This window comes from Asparagus officinalis, chromosome 7 (genome assembly GCF_001876935.1).
Source record: "Asparagus officinalis chromosome 7, Aspof.V1, whole genome shotgun sequence".
Lineage (NCBI taxonomy): Eukaryota > Viridiplantae > Streptophyta > Magnoliopsida > Asparagales > Asparagaceae > Asparagus > Asparagus officinalis.
Genome location: NC_033800.1, coordinates 75,896,840 through 75,917,685, shown reverse-complemented (window position 1 = coordinate 75,917,685; position 20,846 = coordinate 75,896,840). Strand labels below are relative to the sequence as shown.

Genomic DNA, 20,846 nt, shown 5'->3' with positions numbered 1-20,846 from the left:
CCCGGACACCCCTAGGTTTGGGCTGAAAGGGTTGGCCCCAAGAAAAACAAAATGGTTAGGCCCATGAAAAACAAAATGGTTATAAAACATGTTTCTTTTCGAATTCTGCTTTAAAAAACAGAAACAACAAAACAAAAAATGGTCATCAAACACACCCTAGCCCGGACACCCCTAGGTTTGGGCTGAAAGGGTTGGCCCCAAGAAAAACAAAATGGTTAGGCCCATGAAAAACAAAATGGTTATAAAACATGTTTCTTTTCGAATTCTGCTTTAAAAAACAGAAACAACAAAACAAAAAATGGTCATCAAACACACCCTAGATGTGTGAATGTAACCAACAGATTAATGAGTTGGAGTTCTATGCTTCTGGATATGTCGACTGTTAATCTATTTTGCTGATATCATGGCATGAAATCTAGCGTACAATGTTTGATGTTTTCCATTTCTTTGTATTTTAGAGAGGGTACTGACCAGGAAAGATGCACTATGAGAGCTCAGAAAACTTCAGTCAGACGTGGGAGCTTTTTTCACAGGAGTAAGATATTTGGAGACCTTCAGTTGGTAGGCGAGAGAGATTTCTATCTCCAAAGAGTGCATCTCAGGGACATGTTTCTCTTGCTATTATCAATATCCTTACATCAGGCGTACCTATGCTCCTGTTCCACCATTGTGTCAAGATTTTCTGATGCTAACATCATTGCTAGTCAATTTAGACCCAAGACCCCCCTATCATTACTCCATCTATCAACTATTAGCATGGTCACGGTGGTCGTCATGCTGAGCTATGGTTTATCAGAAAGCCCTCAGTTATCTCATCGTTTTATGATGAGGATTTTTTTTGTTTAAATACTGAAGTAAATTGTGTCCAAAATTAACTAAAAGTATCTTAATAAAGTAAATCAATTCCTAACTAAATTAGGCTTTCTTCAATCCTGATTCAAACTACAATTTCTCCAATCCTAAGTAAATTAGAAGGTCTTCTACAATTCTAAGTTTCTAACAAGACAAGGATTTCTTCCAAACAGACGATGCTTTGATTAGTTGCTCTCTCCTCAACTCTCACAATTGCATATTATCCTCAAGGAGATTGACGAGTACTAACATGCTTAATTCTTTTCTTTGACATGTATTCAGGTGGATATGATTGCCATCTCTGGTGTATTTATAGAATACTCATTATAGTAACGTCTCCCAAGTGGTGGAGATGTTTCATTTTCCTTATAACACATGTTTCTTTCTGTTTTTATTTTGGTTTTATGAATTTGTGCTATTTGCTGAGTGGCAGGACAACAACTAAAATGTTTCTTGATCTTTTCATTGTAGACCTTAGCCTGTCATATCTTTAGTTTTTATGTGATAAACTGTTCATGTATTCTGATTTCTGTTAATCAGTTTTATGTACATAGCGTCACCACTTTATACAAAAGCTTATGCCCAAGGTTGGGTTGTGGCTCACAATATGCAATCAGCAAACTTGACGATTAATGGATCATGTGCAATTTCTTCTCTTCTTTTAGGATGTGGAAGCTACAATTCATTGTGCAGAATGGCTATCGGTTGTTGGGGGATCTAGTACAGGAGAACAAAGAATCAGGTATGCGTATGAAGCACCTAGCAGGAACAAACTATGATACATATATCTGATTTATTATTCATAACTTATGATTAAGTTTCTCGTAACGTAGCAGTACTTCTTACATGAAAACTCATACATACAAATGTAGATTGAATTGATTAATGCATGAATACGTGGCTGTTTATTGTTCTGTGGGAATAAACACAAAGTTTGTTTATACCTGCTAATAATAATATCATGGTTCAGTCAAACAGGTGGTTAATGCGATTAAATGCATGCGTACGTAACACTTTATTGTTCTATGGAATAAACACAAACTTTGTTTATACCTGACAATATTATGGATACGATTAAATGCATGCATACGTAGCGCTTTATTGTTCTATGGGAATAAACACAAAGTTTGTTTATACCTGACAATGTTATGGATCAGTTGAACAGGTGGTTAATACATAATACCTTTCCTCTTCATCTAACATCGTCATGTATGTGGGTGAAAATTTATGCTTTCTTTTGTAAACTATTCCCTCTATTCGAACTGTTCCATCTGGGTCAAACTGTTGCTTCCTTTTGTTTATGAGAAAAAGCTTTGTTTGGGAACCATTAGTGAATCGCCTAAAAGCTTAGAAAAATTTATAATTTTTTGCCCTTGTGTTCTATGAAGTTTGTATCAAGTTGAATGGTGTTTCACTCATTTGGTTTGTGTGTCTTACAGTTTAGAAGGTGGAACTATATTTCGTCTGTTCCTTCGAATAATAAAGGGTTATCATGTGCATGTGTGCTTGACGCATTACTATGGATTTTCCAAAAAAAAAAGCACTTGAAACAATGTATCAATTTGCTAATTTGATATGCATTCTTGATATTTAATTATTTTTCATCAGTTTCTTTATTTAAAATTCCAATTTGTTTCTTGTCCTTTCAATATGAAGACGTGAAGAATCCTTACCTCTTTTCAAGAGAAGACTCCTAAGTGGTTTGCTAGATTTTGCTTCCAGGGAGCTTCAGGTTCAGGTAATCTGATTTCTGAACTTAAGATATCATGTTAAGCATGTCTAGCATACTGGGCTTTTCTTTCCATTATTCTGTAGTAATTTCTCTTCCATCTTTCACTTTAATTGAAGAGTATATAATTTTAACCAAAGAACTTTATTCGTACCCTGTCATTGTTGGTCGACTCGGTCCATGAGGTGCTATTGACTACCCTTATATATTTGAACTAATTAAAATCCTCTGGGAGTCTGGGACATGATTTCTCTAGCTATTGATAGGACTTTAGGACTATTGTTAGCTCATCTGTGTAGGCCTGGATTTGGAATGTGGACTTAGACAGTAAAAAAAGATATTATTGCTAAGGTAACGGAAATATTATGGAGAGTCATGTCGTTTTTGTATCCCCAATGTCTGATGATATTCTATTTAAAATTTCCAAAACAAGGTTAAGAATGGTATTTCCATAGTATTCATAAGTCAACTAGTCCAACATACCTATTCATATATTTACTATAGTGGCTTTATCTCACTACCACCATACCACCAAATTCAGCTGTCTTAAGAAAATTGGAACACACAAATTGTACTTTATTTTTGTCCTCTTTATAACTAAACCACAATCTTAACCATTGGTCAGTTGTTTTCTAACTAGCTTACTTATCATATGCTCACAACAGCTGTCCGACTTCTGTTTATGTCATTAGAAACAACACACTTTTGTTTGCCGCCATGTTCAAGCTGCAATGTATCTTGGGTATACCAATATATTTATCACTAACTGATTTGTCAATATTTCTTAAAGGTAATGCAAAGGCGTTTTACTTTTTCCATATTTGTCAAAAGTCACAATTTATATATGTCCTCTATTTTAGGCCAACATATCTTAAGTTCTTAGTAGTTTGATTTTGTTAAAAATAATAGTGAGCTTTCTGTTTTTCATAATAATTGTTATAGAATGTTTTCTTCTGCTTGAAAACCATTGTAATGCCATCTTTCTTATGTACCAGACTCAAATTATTGCAGCAGTAGCTGCTGGCGTTGCTGCTGAGGGTTTGTCACCACAGGAAGCTAAAGCAGGAGCAGAAAACGCTGCACAGCTTTCTGTGGCTCTAGCCGAAAATTCAATTGTGATTTTAATGCTTGTAGAAGATCATCTGAGATCACGTGGACAGCTATTTTGTTCGTCATGCTCAGCAAATGGTATTGGTATTGGATCTTCTGCTTCATCAACTTCTTCGGCTATTAGTCGCTCCAATTCTTTAGGAAAGATGGATGGTTATTCTTTGGATGGTATAGGCTCCAAGAGGTCATCAATATCTAGTGCTACTGGAGGGCTTCCATTAGATGTACGTTTACTGGTCATTTTTGTGTTTTCTGTCGATAATAGTATTCTGATTGCGCCTGATTTTTGAATTCAACAATTTCTGTTTTGCTTTTTCATGTAAGATGGTAAGTTACCTTTGCCACAATTTTAATTCGATTAAATTATATAATTCTGTGAAACAACTTTGGACCTTTTAATATGGAGACAATGGATGAATTTCTTAAATTTGTTGATACATGAGTGCTTATCCTAACTACCTTGTTCTGTCTGAATTATGATGAAAGTTTCTAAATCGCCATATATGTTTTAACTCGTGATGAATTAAGGTCTTTTTTTTTTTTTGGGGGGGGGGGGGGGTTTGGAGTTATGAAGGTTTATGGTATGGAATTATGAACCTCAAATCTCTTCCATTGTGAAAGTACATATCATGTCATGTGAGATGATGCTGAATGCTGTATCATTTATACCTTAGTTCCTCCAAAAACTGCCACCCTTATTGGGTGCCTGACAGAATCCAACGCATCTTGTTGTTCGCTTGGTTTATACTCCAATAATTCTCTTTACACATGAGAAAACGACTTTCTATTTCGTTATTGATACGCTTACTCCTACTGAGTGATTATCTATGATATGTAATATGCATACTGTGGCTGTTATCCCATAGGAATTATTTGTCACATAGTGGAAAAATTGTATATCACTTAGCAACTACTTCATGTACCCTTTTTTTAATAATACTAGGTGGAATGCACGTGCACTGCACGTGATCAATATCATAATTATTTACTTTAAGTTTATTTATTTACTATAACACGGTTGCATAAAACTTTATAATTATCATGATATATTAAACTTTTTTGGATATTTCCATGTGTGGTTTTAATATTTTGTGGTTTTAACATTGTCTTCCAGAGAAATAGTGATGTTTAAAGTCTTAAAATATTAATGATTTAAGATTAATTAATAATTTGAATGTATAATTACAAAATATTAATGATGTAAGGGACCAATAAGGAAAAAACCTATTATTATTAATGAAAAAATAAATTCTTGAATTCATCACAGAAAAATGATGGGTTTTATTTAGTCATTAACACTGTTTTAAAAAATCTCCGCCTAGTCCGCTTAGGCATACGTCTAGGCCTAGACGGTACCTAGGCCGCCTAACTAGCGCCTAGCGTCTAGGCGGTATTTAGGCTGCCCACCTAGATTTTACGAGCGTTTAGGGGAGCATTGTCTGCTTACGTGGATTGCACCCTGTAGGCCTTGATTGTGATTTTATGTGTCGTAGCCTACACGTCCTTCAAACTCCATTAACCTCCAAATATGAACACATTCACTACCTCCTCCGACGGTCCGACCTTCAGCAAAACCTCATCGATCACCACTTAAATGAAGAAAGAAAAAAAACGCCCAGAAACCGCTTAGGCGCCCGCCTAGGCGACTAAGCGCTGGGCGCCAAGTCCGACGCCTAGAAGCGCCCAACGTTTAATGTAACATTGGTCATTAAGGATTTCGTTCAGTTATAAAAAAATCACTTCCATATGTTGTTTACTTCCACCTATTATTTATCCGGTGATCGAGTATTATAGATATTCAAGAACTTTTTTCTAGAATTTTCTAAGTTACAATGTGCAAATTCAATTAAGAAAGAAAATATAAATTGTATGATTAATTCCAAAATCTGATGTTGTACTCTTTTTACATCTTCCAACCTACTAATTGATCTATCAAAACGATTACTCTCTACTTTCAGAAAATCATAAAATATAGTTTGAGAATGATTTATACATATTATGCACTCATATTGATTGTATTTTAACAAAATAATTCATATCTATCCAATGTCAAACAACATCCAAATATTTAGCTTAAGGACTTAAAAGAATACAATATCTGCAATAATATTCATATCCAAGCTATGAGCTTCATACACTTATAAGAAGGTGAGCAATATAAAATGACAACTTAATTTATTTTATCAAATAATTTATTACACATCATGAAAGATAAGGGGAATCAGAAAGATCATATACCCATTCCAAATTAATAGTAAATTTCTCTTAGAGATTATTATAGCAAATGATTTTCCGAGTTGATGTGTAGGATAAACTTAAAGACAAATAACCTAAACCAGTTCATTGAGTAATAGACTTGCTATAAACTCCACTCTTATAAAATTGATGTCACATGTGCTTTAAGTTGTGCTTTTGTTTAAGGGTTAATTCTAGAAAACTCCCCCTCAATTATGGGGGCATGTCAATCCCCCATTTCTCACCCCCCCCCCCCCCCCCCCCAAAAAAAAAAAAAAAAACTATTTAAAACTAAGTAAATCTCTACCAAGTTTTGAGTGTTTTGTAGGTAATCTATCCCAACTTATAAAAATTGATTTAACCCATGTGGACTTTTCTAACTTGAATCTAGCCTCTCAAAACTAATATCATTGAGTCTTATCTATTATGTGATAAATATTTGACTTGAAAAGACCAAAATATCAATCAATCATAAAAGAATTACCTTGGTTTTTGCCATATGAAGAAAAAATATGATATAGAGGGAAAAAAATTGTAAATTGGTGGTGACCCTTTTATTATCGGTTTAAGGATTTATTTTTAATTAAAATCACTTTCTTCAAGAGGCTATTTTGTTCAAATCACAAATTGAAGTAACTATGTAAGAAGCTTTGGTGATAGAACTGTAAAAGATTATGAGAGTTTATGAGACACACTATAGTTGAGAGGTGTTTTCTAAAATTGTCCCGAAATTGAGAGGGATTATCTATAACACCCCACATAATAAGGGGGTTTTGTCAAACTGAATCAAGTGAGTGGGGTTTTTAAGACAATTTCTATAGTTGGGAGAGTTTTTAAAAAATTAATTCTTTTAAATATGGTAATTTATAATTTGTCCCTCAAAATTTTAATAATTTAATATTAGTCCCTAAAATTATGAGCAATTTCAAAAATTTTAGGGAATAACATAGAATCATTGGATATTTAAAATCAAGAAACTAATATCTAAATAACCTTTACATATTTGTTCTTATAGGCATTCTATTAAATATGGGCTAATATATTGCTATATTGGCCAATATATTGGGTTAAAGACTTTATCCCGGTAATATTTTTATATTGTTTTCTTTTTTTTGGTGATTTTTTTGATATATTGACCGTTATTGAAAATATGACCGATATATCCCTTTGAAGATATCGAGAAAATCATGTTATTTTTAATTTGATTGTGGGCTCAAGTTCGGATTGTGTTTGGAAATAAAATCGGAACCGAAAAAACCCACAAAGGCCACAGTTCTTCTCCTAAATCTCTCCACTCTCAGCTCTCCCAAATCTTATGTATATGCCTTGATGCAAATTCTTATGTTTAAAATCTATTAATATGTTATATTATATATTAGAATGTCATGTTACGTATGAATATTATCTCATATGACACAGTATTACATACATATCCCTGATTTTTGCAATCCGATATCATGGATTTTATTTGTTCAATATTTATTTGATGTCCAATATTTTGTAGTAGTCATTCAAAAGTCTCTTCTAAAGTATTCTAAGCGAAGTATATACTTTCATGAAATAATTCAAAATATTGAGACTCATCCAAAATATGATGTTTTAATTTTTCCACATCTCTACTATATAATATAAACTAAGCATCTGGCCTCATATTGTGTGATGAATATTGTTTATCAATGGGATCATATACTACTATTTGTGGATAGCAAAGGTTTTAAATTTTTTATAGGCTTAACTGAACTTAATTACCTTATAGTTTACCAAAATTATACTTATATACCTCCACTTGTATCTTGCTGCACTTTTTTTTTTAATTTTAGATAACGTATCTTGCTGCACTTAAATATCCTAATGTTTTCTAAAATTTAATGTTTGTACCTTCTGTTCTGTTACCCAAACATAAAAATGCTCTTTGTAATTTTCCTATATGAGTTTCATGATATAATTTTAGGACAATTTTATATTTTCTACTCTTTCTATAAATACTTTATTGACATGCAATTATCTATTAATGTGATGTATATTTTTGCAATAACGTTGGAAGTTATAGGGACCAAATTATACAAACTTAAAGTGACATATAATATAATTAATTAACAATGATAATTAATTTAGTTTAGTTAGTATTAGAATGTAATATAAAAAAAGAATAGGGGTCATATAGTCATTGAAAAGTTTTTCCACTACTCCCTCTTTTAAAGGGATAATGAAATATTCATGTTTGGAAAGATACATATCTATATGTGATTGCGCGTGCACGCTAATGCAGATGATAGATGCATTTATATATTTTCGACCAGCAGGCAGTTACTAAGTTTGGTGTTTGCTTCCATACAATTCTTTTTTTTGTAAAAGTAGGCTTTAATTACCACATTTGGATCTGTTTTCAACTTGAGACATGCTTTCAGAAGGATACTGCATTTCTTCTGAGGCATGTAGAAGAAAATCCAGTTTTATGATTTGTCTGTTTGTCTTTTTACATGCAATGGATTCGTCACATGTTTCTCATGTGTCTATTGATTTCGAGGATCTATTCAGACCAAATTAAGTGATCAAGAGTAGTATTGGCACTGTTCACTCGAGTTATGAACTTAAACGATAATTCACTGATGTATTCGAACATATAAATCATCTTAGTTTATTTTAGAGATTATTACTTGTAGGATTGACCGGTTTGTGGAAGAAGCTCTTTCTTAAACTGCAATCATCTGTGTTGGCATGCGATTCGGTTTTCTATAATTGTAACAACATCAGCAGGACCCATCTTGTCAATTTCATCTTGATATTTGCCTTCGAATTGCATTTAATCCCAATATGTTCATGGCATGTTCCTTAATATTGTTTTGAATAATATACTCCCACAGATCATTGATGTTTTTATGTTCAGCGGATGATCCTGTTTCCATATAATTATTGCGTTTATTACCATTTTGTCTTTATCAGGTTCTAGCTTCTATGGCTGATGCAAATGGCCAAATTTCTGCAGCTGTTATGGAGCGTCTTACCGCAGCTGCTGCAGCTGAGCCTTATGAGTCTGTACGGTGTGCATTTGTATCTTATGGCAGCTACATTTTAGATCTATCTGAGGGTTGGAAGCACAGGAGCAGGATGTGGTATGGTGTTGGTCTTCCTCCTAAGAAGGCTGATTTTGGTGGTGGTGGCAGTGGCTGGGAAGTCTGGAATTCTACTTTGGAAAAGGATTCTAATGGTAACTGGATAGAACTTCCTCTAGTGAAGAAGTCAGTTACCATGCTCCAGGCACTTCTATTAGATGAATATGGACTTGGGGGCTGTCTCAGTATTGGAGGTGGGTCAGGCTCTGGAATGGGGGGGATGACAGCACTTTATCAGTTGTTGGACAGTGATCAGCCTTTTCTTTGCATGCTCCGGATGGTCCTTGCTTCAATGAGAGAGGATGACAATGGAGAAGATAACATATTAATGAGGAATATAAGCATAAAGGAGGGCATATCAGAAGGTTTAAGTAAGCGAAGTTGGAATATGATGTCTACTGATAATAATACTTTGCCAGCAAGGAAATCTAATGCAGGCCTTCTTTGGAGGTATCATTCTTTAATGCACATATTCTCAATCAACAGTTTGACAACATACATGTTATCCCTATTTGATAGTTACACAAATGAGTTGTCCGTTACAGTTTTTTCATTCGTCCTTTGATTATTCTTATCCCTTGAACTAATTCTTCAACTCACTTCTTCAAAGTAGACTGTTCGGCAGCTGACCTCTCCAAATGTTCTTATCTTTCTAACTCAGCATAAGCAGTTTACCCGTCAAATGGTTGCTCCCTGTCTTCTGTATGTGCAGCTGACCTGTCCACGTGCACTTGTTTTCTAATGTTTGTAACTTTTTAACTCAGAGTAGGCAGTTTACCTGTAAAATGGTTGCTCCTTATCTCATGTATTTCTAACTCAGGTCACTGTTTTCTCTGTGCTGCATGGAAAACCATGTATCTCTCCCAGTTGATTTGAATAAAAAAAATTCATATTGGGATGGCACTTTCATAGCCTAGTGGGAGTGAATGTTCACTTTCTTGCCCTAGGAAGAACAATGACAACTTCTAGTCAACAGTATTACGTAAAAAAATGTATCTTCTTATTTTGCAGAACCAAATTATCTACTAAGGAATATTAGGCTTTGATATGTCTAGAGAAAATAGAAAGGCCAAAGATTATTATTCAGCTAACCCTATCCTCTCTCAAATAGAGATTATGAGATATCACAAAATAGGTATGAGATAAAATCATATCGAATCACATCCCATAATATCTTAATAATATCTCATACTGTCTACTAAATCTATTTATACCAAATCATCAATAATATCTAGCACTTCCTGCAAGCTAGAGTATATATACTATATACGTCCAGCTTGTTACAAATAGAAATAAAAGTTGCAAGAGCTTTAGTAATGTCTTTGCTTGAAATAATTGAAGACGCCAGTAGTCAGAAAGCCATAATCACAGGCAATAGAAACTGTAGGCAGGTAAGCTAGTAGTAAACCTAGTAGGCGAGTAAGCCAGTAGAAACCCTAGGCGGGTAAATCAGTGGAGAACCTAGGTGGGTAAGCTAGAAATCCTAGGCGGATAGCCAGTGGAAACAATGTCAAAAGAGAATTGCCATCGTTGTATATAACTACCTATGATGCTGAAGTTGTTGAAGTCGTCGATGCCATCGAAGGCGCCAAGGGGAGCATGAAGGCCATGCAAAACGCCTCAATGGCCTTGAGATCTAGAAAGATCGGAGAAATTGCTAGGATCGAGTAGTCCCTGATACCATTTAGAGAAAATAGAAAATACATAATATTATTATTCATCTAACACTAATCTCTATTAAATAAAGATTAGGAGGATATTACAGAATGAGCATGAGATGAAATCATATCTAATCACAATTCACAATATCTCAGTAATATCTACTAAATCTATTAATACCAAATCATCAATAGTATCTAACAATATGAATTTGCATTTTGGGGTTTTAAAAGGTGTAATTGAAGAAAAGCAGTGAGTCAATATAAAGATTTGTGGTTTAACCATGTTTTTTAAGATATAATTGGCTGTGGAATAGGGGTCAAAGGTATCGTAAAGTATACACCATTTCTTAATTGAAGGTCCCTTTCCCCTTTGGTGGGATTTCAACTAGGTGTTATTTAAGAAATTGAGTAAATGAATAAAGAGAGAAGTATATGAATGAAAGAAGATTAGAAAGCATAGGAAGCACATCTTTCCCAGGCAAATTGAGTATTTCATTGATACTGAAAATTAGGTACATTTAATTTGTTTTAACCCAATATGAAATATTGTTTTGAGTCAACATAGGTTGGCTAATGGAGATGATCTAGCCTTTGTTAAAATTTTAAAAAATGGGTTCTAAGTAGGTACCTAACATTAATGACCTACAAAGTATAATATTAAAATAAAGCAACAGTTCATTGGAGATCTCTCATATATTGGCCAAATATCATTTAGGTCCTTAAGTTTAAAAGTCATCAGTGAAAGACCTTGACGTTTCTTCCATATCTAGGTCCTATTTAAGATTTTTTTCATTAAATTACTGACTTGTCAATGATGTAAAAGGAAAAACGTATAATTTCATTACTTTTTGCTGACGAAACACCATTCTCTCTTTTTGCTAATCGATTTGGGAGAAGAGATGTTTTCTGGGTTAGTAAACAAGTAAGATATGTGATACTGAGACAGTATGAGTGTGAGGGATGAAAGGGAAATACGAGAAAATGGCGATAGAATGTCGATCACTCTAAGGATACATGACACTATCACCTTAGAACAATTGACGGTAGTTGTGGGGTTAGCCTACTACTCTAGAGATACAGATACACCACTCTAGAGAAATATGACAGTCACCCCTCTAAGGACCCGTCTTTGGGGGTATAGAAGAGCACAATCTCATGATAGTGAAGTTCAGAAATATGAGAAGCATCATCAGTCTTGTGACAAGGCACATAGTGCACCATCGTAGAAAATCTATTGACCACAACCATGATTGCATCTTTCTGTTGTTGCTTCTTGGGCAAACTAATGACAAAGTCCATACTTCTTCCTATGATGCTTGAGGAATTAGCAATGGCATATAAAGTCTTGGACCTCCAGATTTGGCGATGTGACATGTACGACATTTATGGATGTGCAACATAACATCAACCTTATTTTTTAGTCAATAGAAATTTTCCTTGGTAAGGGTGAAAGTCTTGTCCCTTTCGAAGTGTCCAGCGAGTCCATCATCATGAGCTTCAAAGATAATAGTTTGACGCAATGAGAAATGAGATAAACACAGCTGATTGCCTTTGAACAAGAACCCTTTGAACAAGAACCCTTCATGACGATGAAATAGTCTATGTGGGTGCTTTCTTGTAAGCTTCTAGATATCTCCAAAATTTGGATCTTCTTCATACAAGTCTTCGACAACATCGGAACCAGTAACTTTCAATTGCATAGTAGACAAGAGAGCATGTCGACAACTTAAAGCCTCTGTTACATGATTTAGTGTGTCGGATTTTTGCTTTAATAAAAATGGAAAAGATTGAATGAACTCCAAGAAGCATGTTGTTGATTGCATTTTTGTTGTGAGTTTAAATGTTTGAGTGCCTTGTGTTCAGAGTGGAGAACAAATCCCTTGGCTAGCACGTAATAACCCTAATAGTCCAAGGCATATAAATTGCATAACATTCTTTATCACATGTGGAGTACTTGAGATTCACATCATTAAAATTTTCACTAAAAGAGGTTATTAGTCGTCCTTCTTGGTAAAGTACGAAACCAATTTCTACATTAGATGCATTACAATCGACATAGAACAAAAGTCAAAAGTTTGGAAGAGCACTTCAATAATCTTTTCTTCTAGCAACTCAAAGCTTCTTTGCGCCTTGTCCACCCGTATGAAGTACTCACCTTTCATGCTTTTAGTGATTGCGGCTGAAATAGAACTGAATTTTTTTATGAATCTTTTATAAAAAGATGCGAGACTATGAAAATTTTGAACCTCATGCAGAGTCTTTGGTGTTGGTCACTTTTGTAATGGCTTCAATTTTACTAGGATTCATCTTATGCATTTACCTAATACTAGCCCAAGAAAATAATTTTATTAGTAAGAAAGTGGCACTTCTGCAAATTAGCAAAGAGCTTTTGCTCTCTCGAGGTTTTAAATACTTACTATAGATGTAATAGGCGATTCTCTTTACTTTTGCTATAAACAAGATATCATCAAAATGAACAATAAATTGTCTAATGAATGGCATGAAGACTTGATTCATGAGGGACAAATGTACTTGGGGCATTAGAGAGGCCAAATGGCATGATCGTCCACTCATAGGGTGTGTTTGACAACCATTCCAAAATTGGGCTAGGACTAATTCTGGCCTGTTTTAAAACAAATTTTTTTTTGTTTTGGACCAAGAGGGAGATGCTGTAAAACAAGACGTGTTTAAAGGCCAAATGTGGCCATAGAAAAACTAGGCTAATCTTGGTCTGGTTTTACCCAAACATGTTTTCTTCTCAAAATGAGGCCTGGTTTGAACCTGGCCCTATTTTGGATAGTTGCCAGACACGCCCGTGGAGTTCATCACGATTCTTAAATGCAGCCTTCCATTCATCTCTAGGATGTATTCAAATTTGATGGTATCCACTTTAGATATTGACTTTGAGAAAAACAGAAGCTCTATATAGTTGGTCCAATAAATCATCTAATCGTGAAATTAGAAAGCAATTTGATGGTAATCTTATTCACAGCATGACTCCTGATCACATTCTCCATGATCCATACTTTGGAACAAGCAATGCTAGAATGACAAATGGACTGACACTTTCTCTAATCAAGCTTTGACTATAAGCTCTTTCACTTAGCATTGGAGCTCATGTTTTGGTGGATTCATGCGATAATGATGCGGAGGACATTGCTAATGCATTTTAGGAGAATTCGCATCTGCGAAGCTCGGATGATCTAGGAAAAGAGGATGATTTTTGGCCAAATTTTGACGTGCAACTTCGATGGACCATAACTTTTGATTCACTCTGTAGAATCGTTATTATTATATGTTTTCAGAACGCTCGGGAAGTGCTCTCCAAGTCGAACAACTTTGCCTTTCTAATCAAGTTTTGGGGTCAAAGAAATTCGTCTTCAGTATCAAATTGCGTGTCGAAGAGTTTTGGTTTAATTTAGTTTCTAGTTTTTATGGAATATTTTTTTTATTTTAGCAAGTTGTTTTAGGAAATGTTATTTTAGTAGTTTTGTTTTGTTATACACCCTATATAAGGGGACTGAATTTATGAACTCTTTATATTGATTATTATTAATTTCAGAAGCTTTCAATTCCTAAGGTTTCTAGTGTTTGTGCCGTTTTGCTCGTACAAGAACGAGTATTTATCTCTTTTGATTACGCTTCTACTATATCAGTTGGTATTCAGAGACAAACTGTTTCCTGCTATGGCCACCAATAGTAATGAAATTGATCACCCTTCCCTGATCTTGCACAACGAGTTGATGCCCTAGATCGATGTGTTGAAATCATCACGACGATGAGGAACTTGACTACTACCATAAACATAGAGAACATAAACGAAGTCAATGACGAGGTGCATGCCCGGGATGTTGCTCGTGATCGACCGGCCAATGCTGGTGTTTGTGCCCAACGTCAAAATCAAGACGATGAAAACTTGGATATTGAAGATTTTGGAGTGCTTGAGGGAGACGTTGCTCTTATGAAGGGAGACATGACCCTGATTACTACGCTAGGATTAAGGATCTTTCCTGTTTTTGGGTAACCTCAACATAGAAAACTTTATTAACTGGCTTCACCAGATCGAGAAGTTTTTCGAGTTTCAATCTATCTCGGAAAGCGAGCAAGCTTCTTTGGTGGCCTACAAGTTGCAAGGTGGATCTCCAACATGATGGGATCAACTCCAACTTAATCGGACTTGGCAACACAAACCGGCAATTCATACTTGGCATCGCATGGAGAGAGCTGCGATTGAGATTTTTACTCGTGGATTATGAGCAAATCTTATTTACTCAGTTCTAAAATTGTTGCCAAGGTATGTGTTTTGTTTATGAATATGTTGCCGAGTTCCTTAATTTGTCGAGCAGAAACAAACTAAACAAGTCCGAATCCCAACAAGTTTTTCGTTATAAGAATGGCTTAAGGAACTCGTTTCAAGATAAATTGACACTACATGCAGTGTGGAGACTTGAGGCTTATAACCTGGTGTTCAAGGTTGAAGCGCAATTGCACCTTCGCTTTTTGCCTTCAACCTGCGGTTCAATGAGTCGTGGTTCTGGTAGTAGTAACAAGATTGATGAATCAACACAGTCAACACAGCCAGAGATTATTGTCGCACCATCATATCTAACTCCGGCGAAGTAGGTGGCTAGGACAAACAGTTGCCCTGTTCGGTAGGGTGCAATTGCTCGAGAATCTCATCCCAACCCTTATGCTCGGCCGATATCGGGAAAGTGCTTCAAGTGTGGTGAACTAGGCCACTGATCTAGTGATTGTTGTGCTCGTGGTCGTATTAACACGGTGAATCATGGTGATGATCGAGTCGATGGGGATGTCTTTGCAAGGAGGTGACTTATAGCGCAACGGATGAGGATGCCGATGACATTGATGATTACCCTTCCCACTCTTTGGTGCTTCGCAAGATACTGTTGGCTCCAAGAACTAAAGAGGATCCACGACACAATATCTTTCATACTCGTTGCACTATCCGGTTGAAGAGTTAAAGCGGGATCATTGATAGCGGTAGCAGTGAGAACTTTGTTTCTCGAGATATTATGAAGCGCCTACAATTACCTACCGAGAAGCATCCACATCCTTACAGGATTAGTTAGATTAAGTCCATAGGCGACATTGCAGTTACTGAACAATGTCGGATTCCTTTCTCCATCGACAAGTATAATGACGTCATCTTGTGAGATATAGTTGATATGGATGCTTGCCATTTACTGTTAGGAAGACCTTGGCAGTTTGATCTTGATGTCATTCATAGAGGCAAAGAGAACACTTACTCCTTTTGAAAAGATGGTATTAGGTAATGCACTCACACCCTTACACATTGAACCAATCCCAGCAGTAGTAAAGTCAAAAGTTATAACTTTTCTTGTTGTGCGTGGTATAAACTTTCAGGTTGCGGTTGAGGAAATGAAGATAGTATTTGCAATGATGTTCAACAACTTCACGGTTTCAGCTCCTTCAATTCCTCTTGTACAACGATTGCTTGACGAGTTCACCAATGTATTCCCTAAAGAGTTAGCTGATGGTTTGCCCCCTATGCGTGATATTCAGCATCGCATTGACCTTGTTCCCGGTGCTAGTTTACCGAACCTGCCACACTACGACATGAATCCAAAGGAGAGCACCATATTGCAGGAGAAGGTCTCCGAATTGTTGAAGACAAGGCTAATTCAAGAAAGTCCGAGTTCGTGCGCAGTTCTAGCATTAATCACCCGGAAGAAAGACGAGAGTTAGCGGATGTGTGTTGACAGTCGGGCAATCAACAAGATCACCGTTTTTTTTATTTCCAATCCCTCGGCTCAATGATATGCCTGATATGCTTTCTAGATCACAGTTATTATTCAAGATAGACTTGAGGAGTGGCTACCATCAGATTCGGATCCGTCCTGGAGATGAATGGAAGACAACATTCAAGATTTGACAGACGAGCTCTCTGAGTGGTTTGTTATGCTATTTGGACATTCTAACGTTCCAAGTACTTTCATGCGTTTGATGATGCAGGTGCTATGGCCATTCATTGGTAAATTTATTGTTGTATACTTTGACGACATTCTTATCTATAACAGGACTGCAGAGGACCATGTTGACCACTTGCGGGTTGTTTTAGTTGTCCTCCGTGAGAATTAGTTGTTCTTCAATCGTCAGAAGTACACTTTTTTACAGGATAAACTTTTGTTTCTGGATTTCATAGTGTTGATGGTATTCATGTAGAAGAGGAGGAGGTTCATGCAATTCGCGAGTGGCCAACCCCAAAGACCATTACAGAGATTCAAGGCTTTCCCAGGTTGGCGACATTTTACTGGTGTTTTTTTCATCACTTCAGCACCATTATGGCACCAATCACAGAGTGCATGAAGCGAGGACAATTTCATTGGTCTGAGGTTGCTTAAGCTTTTGTTGTTATCAAAGTAAAGCTGTCCAATGCTCCCATACTAGCCTAACCTGAGTTTAATAAAGTCTTCAAGGTGGTATATGATGCTTCAACAGTAGGCATCAGTGCTGTCCTATCGCAGGAGTGTCATTCAATAGTTTTCTACAGTGAGAAGCTGAGTGAGTCTAGAAGAAAGTGGACTGCTTATTTTATGCTATCGTTCGATCTGTCTGTCATTTGCAGCAGTACCTATTCCACAATGAGTTCGTGCTTTCTATCGATCATGAGACCCTCAAATGCTTGAACAGTCAGAATACCATGAATCGCATACACAGGCGTTGGATTGCTTTTCTATAGCAGTTTACATTTGTTTTGAAGCCTAAGTTGGGAAAGCTAAACAAAGTTGCTGACGTACTTAGCCACCGTACCTCCTTGTTAGTAATTATGAGTAATTTTATCGATAGATTTGATTGCTCGAAAGATTTATATGCAGATGATGAGGATATTTGTGATGGCTGGGTGTCGTGATTATTTAGGATGAATTCCTTTTATTTCAGAATAGGCTTTGCATTCCACAATGGTCCTTGCGCGAGCAACTCATTCTGGAGCTCTACGGAGGTGGCTCAGGTGGACATTTAGGTCATGATAAAATGATTGCATTGGTGGAGCGATGTTTTTGGCCACTTTTGCATAGAGATGTCGACAGAGCTGTGGCGAAGTGTTTGGTGTGCCAAACCGCGAATGAGTAGATCACGATTCCAAGTTTTTAAGCCATTTTTGACGGACACTACGGGGGTTATTTTGAACAGAGTTGCAATTCAGCAACTCGTTAAACGCACAGGCTAATGGGCAGACAGAGGTGGTTAACCACACATTGGGTAACTAGCTTTGTTGTCTTTGTGGAGACCGGTCTAAGCAGTAGGATTTAGTGGGGTTTGCTTTCAATAGCGTTGCTAATATTTCTACAGGTCAAATTCCATTTGAGATTGTTTATTAGCGCAAACCCGACCACACTGTTGACTTGCTAAAATTGCCTAAGGGTTATAGTGTTGCAACTGAGCACATGTCTGAGCATATTCAGGCCATTCAATTTGAAGTACAGTAATTCAATTTGAAGTACAGTAGAAGCTTGAGGCATCAAATGCTAAGTACAAATTTAATGCTGATCAACATCGTCGTTAGAAACTGTTTGATATCGGTGATCAAGTCATGGTACACCTACGCAAAGAACGATTGCTTATAGGCACATAACACAAGCTCAAGATGGAAAAGATTGGCCCATGTCGTATACTGCAGTGGCTCAATAATAATGCTTATGTTGTGGAGTTACCTAGTGATTTCGCCAATATTTCTCCCACCTTGAATGTTGCCGATTTAAAGAAGTTTCATCTTGACATGCCACTTTATCTTTAGCCAATCTTGGGGTTGAGTTTTTTAGGGAGGGGAGAGTGATGCAGAGTACATTGCTAATGCCTTTTAAGGATAAATCGGATAGTGTGAAGCTCGGACGATATAAGAAAAGAGGATGATTTTTGGTCAGATTTCGACGTGCAACTTCAACGGAGCATAACTTTTGATTCCCTTCATAGAATCACTATTATTGTATGTTTTTTGAAAGCTCGAGAAGTGCTCTACAAGTTGAACCACTTTGCCATTCCAACCGAGTTTCCGGATCAGTGGAGTTCATCTTCAAGCTCAAACTGTGCGTTAGGAAGCGTTTTGGTTCAATTTAGTTTCTAGTTTTTATGGAATGTTTTTTTATTATATGAAGTCTAATTATTTTTAGGAAAAATTATTTTTGTACTTTTGTTTTGTTTCTCCCTATGTAAGGGGAATGAATGTGTGAATTTAGGTTGGTTATTATTAATTTTAGAAGTTTTCTATTCCTAGGGTTTCGATTTGTGCTGTTTTGATCGTACGAGAACAAGTAGTTATATCTTTTTATTACGCTTCCGCTCCATCAGATAAGCGGGTTTATTGGGAATGGTTACTCCTGGTACAAAGTCGATGCAGTGTTGATGTCACACATAAGTGGAAGTCCAGCAAGAATCTCCTTGGGAATGACATCTACAAATTTTTGAAGAAGTGGTTTGACAGCCGCTGACCTCTGTGAGTACTTGATTTTCTTCCAGAATTATACGAGAACAAGCGACATGATATCCTCTATATGCCATGGAAAATTCAGAATTAGTAACAAAAAAACCATTATGAATAAGAGCTTTAGTTTCAGAAGATGGCTTTGGAATGTCTATAATCTTCAAATGAGCAAGAATATTTTTCACTCTTATCTTTTAGAATGGAATATGTATATTCTTGTAGACGTCATGGTAGGATGATGATCACACTGCCATGGCCGACACAACAATAAATGGCAAGCATCCATAGGAACAACGTCTTACCAAATAGCATCATGGTACAATTTTCCTATAGAAAAATGAAATGTAGCTTTGCTTAGTTACATTCAATTCATTACCTTCCCTCAACCATTGCAGTTTATAAGGACTTGGTCTTCTACAAGCAACTATAACTTTTCAATAATTGAAGTAGCAACAACATTTTCTCAACTACCCCCATAAAAAATGACGTTACATATCTCTCCATGTGAAGTTCATCTTTTGTGAAAAAATGTTGTGGCGCAACCAGTCATAATCTTTTTTCATATTACTAGAGTTTAGGCTCCTATGAAGTACTAAGGCTTCACCTTGATCAACTTGGACTACCTCCTCGTCATCTTCTGACTGATTAACTTCTTGTTCTTCTTCAACTTCATCTTCGTCTTCATCACCTTCCACAAGAGGAATGATCTTGTGAATTGGATAATTAGAAGCGATATGATCAAACCCTTAGCACTTAAAACACTTTCGAAGATTGGTGATTGTAGTATTAGGATGATTGGAGCTAGTATCCTTCTCCTTGGATCCAAAATTTGATTGGTGGTTGTAGTATTAGGATGATTGGAGCTAGTATCCTTCTCCTTGGAGGATGTTTCTTTGGATCCAAAATTTGTAGGGGTAGCTGCAGCCTGCAGGAGATCGATTTGCAGGTTGACTCCCCCGATTAGAAGAAGCCTCCTTTTCTTTAGATAAACAAGAAATATTCTTTTTGTCTTGCTATTTCTTGTCCTTTACGGCCAACTCGATAACGTCATTTCAGGTTCAGTATGGTTACAATTGAACAACATTCTCAATATCAGACCTTAGACCACTGAGGTTGCATGCTATTGTTTGCTCTTTAGGCTCCTTGATGCTGCAAGTCATGAGGAGTTGTTCCATGATGTACTCTTCCACTGACATGTCTTATTGTCAATGGTTGTGAAATTGAAGGAACTTGTCTTGACGGTAATGCTTTGAAGGAATTTCCTCTTGAGCTGGACTTGTTCTCCCCTAAGTACAGATTTTACTCTGTCCTTCATATTCTCGTTGTCGCTTAAGGTTTTCCCACCAATTTGAAGCATATTTTTTTAACTTGACAACAACTGTTTTCACCCACTGATGGTCAGATATGTCTTTGAGCTCAAAAACATGTTCAACGGTGGGAAGCCAATATCAATGAATCCTTCAGGTTACATTCGACCTGGAATGTCAATCTTGATGCCAAGATATCTAGGGTGACAATTAATCCTTTGTTGCCGATGGTGGCGACGAGATTCTTCACTTGAAGAGGAGAATTTATGAAAAGGATTGTCAAATTCACTCCAGTCAAGATAATGCTCACTTTCCTTGGAACTAGAATCTCCATGTTGTTGCCCTTGATTTTGCTCTTGTTGTTGTTAGAATATAAAA

General features: G+C 36.3%; 1 protein-coding gene across 1 annotated transcript in view; it reads left to right on the top strand.

Annotated features, from left to right (window-relative positions):
• LOC109846927 (BEACH domain-containing protein C2-like) overlaps positions 1-20,846 on the top strand; it is an 86,983-nt gene that overhangs the window by 19,705 nt on the left and 46,432 nt on the right. The window contains exons 9-12 of the mRNA XM_020416166.1: positions 1,518-1,594; positions 2,509-2,590; positions 3,577-3,915; positions 8,870-9,489. Of these exons, the coding sequence (XP_020271755.1) occupies positions 1,518-1,594; positions 2,509-2,590; positions 3,577-3,915; positions 8,870-9,489 (1,118 nt within the window). The remainder of the gene's footprint in view (positions 1-1,517; positions 1,595-2,508; positions 2,591-3,576; positions 3,916-8,869; positions 9,490-20,846) is intronic.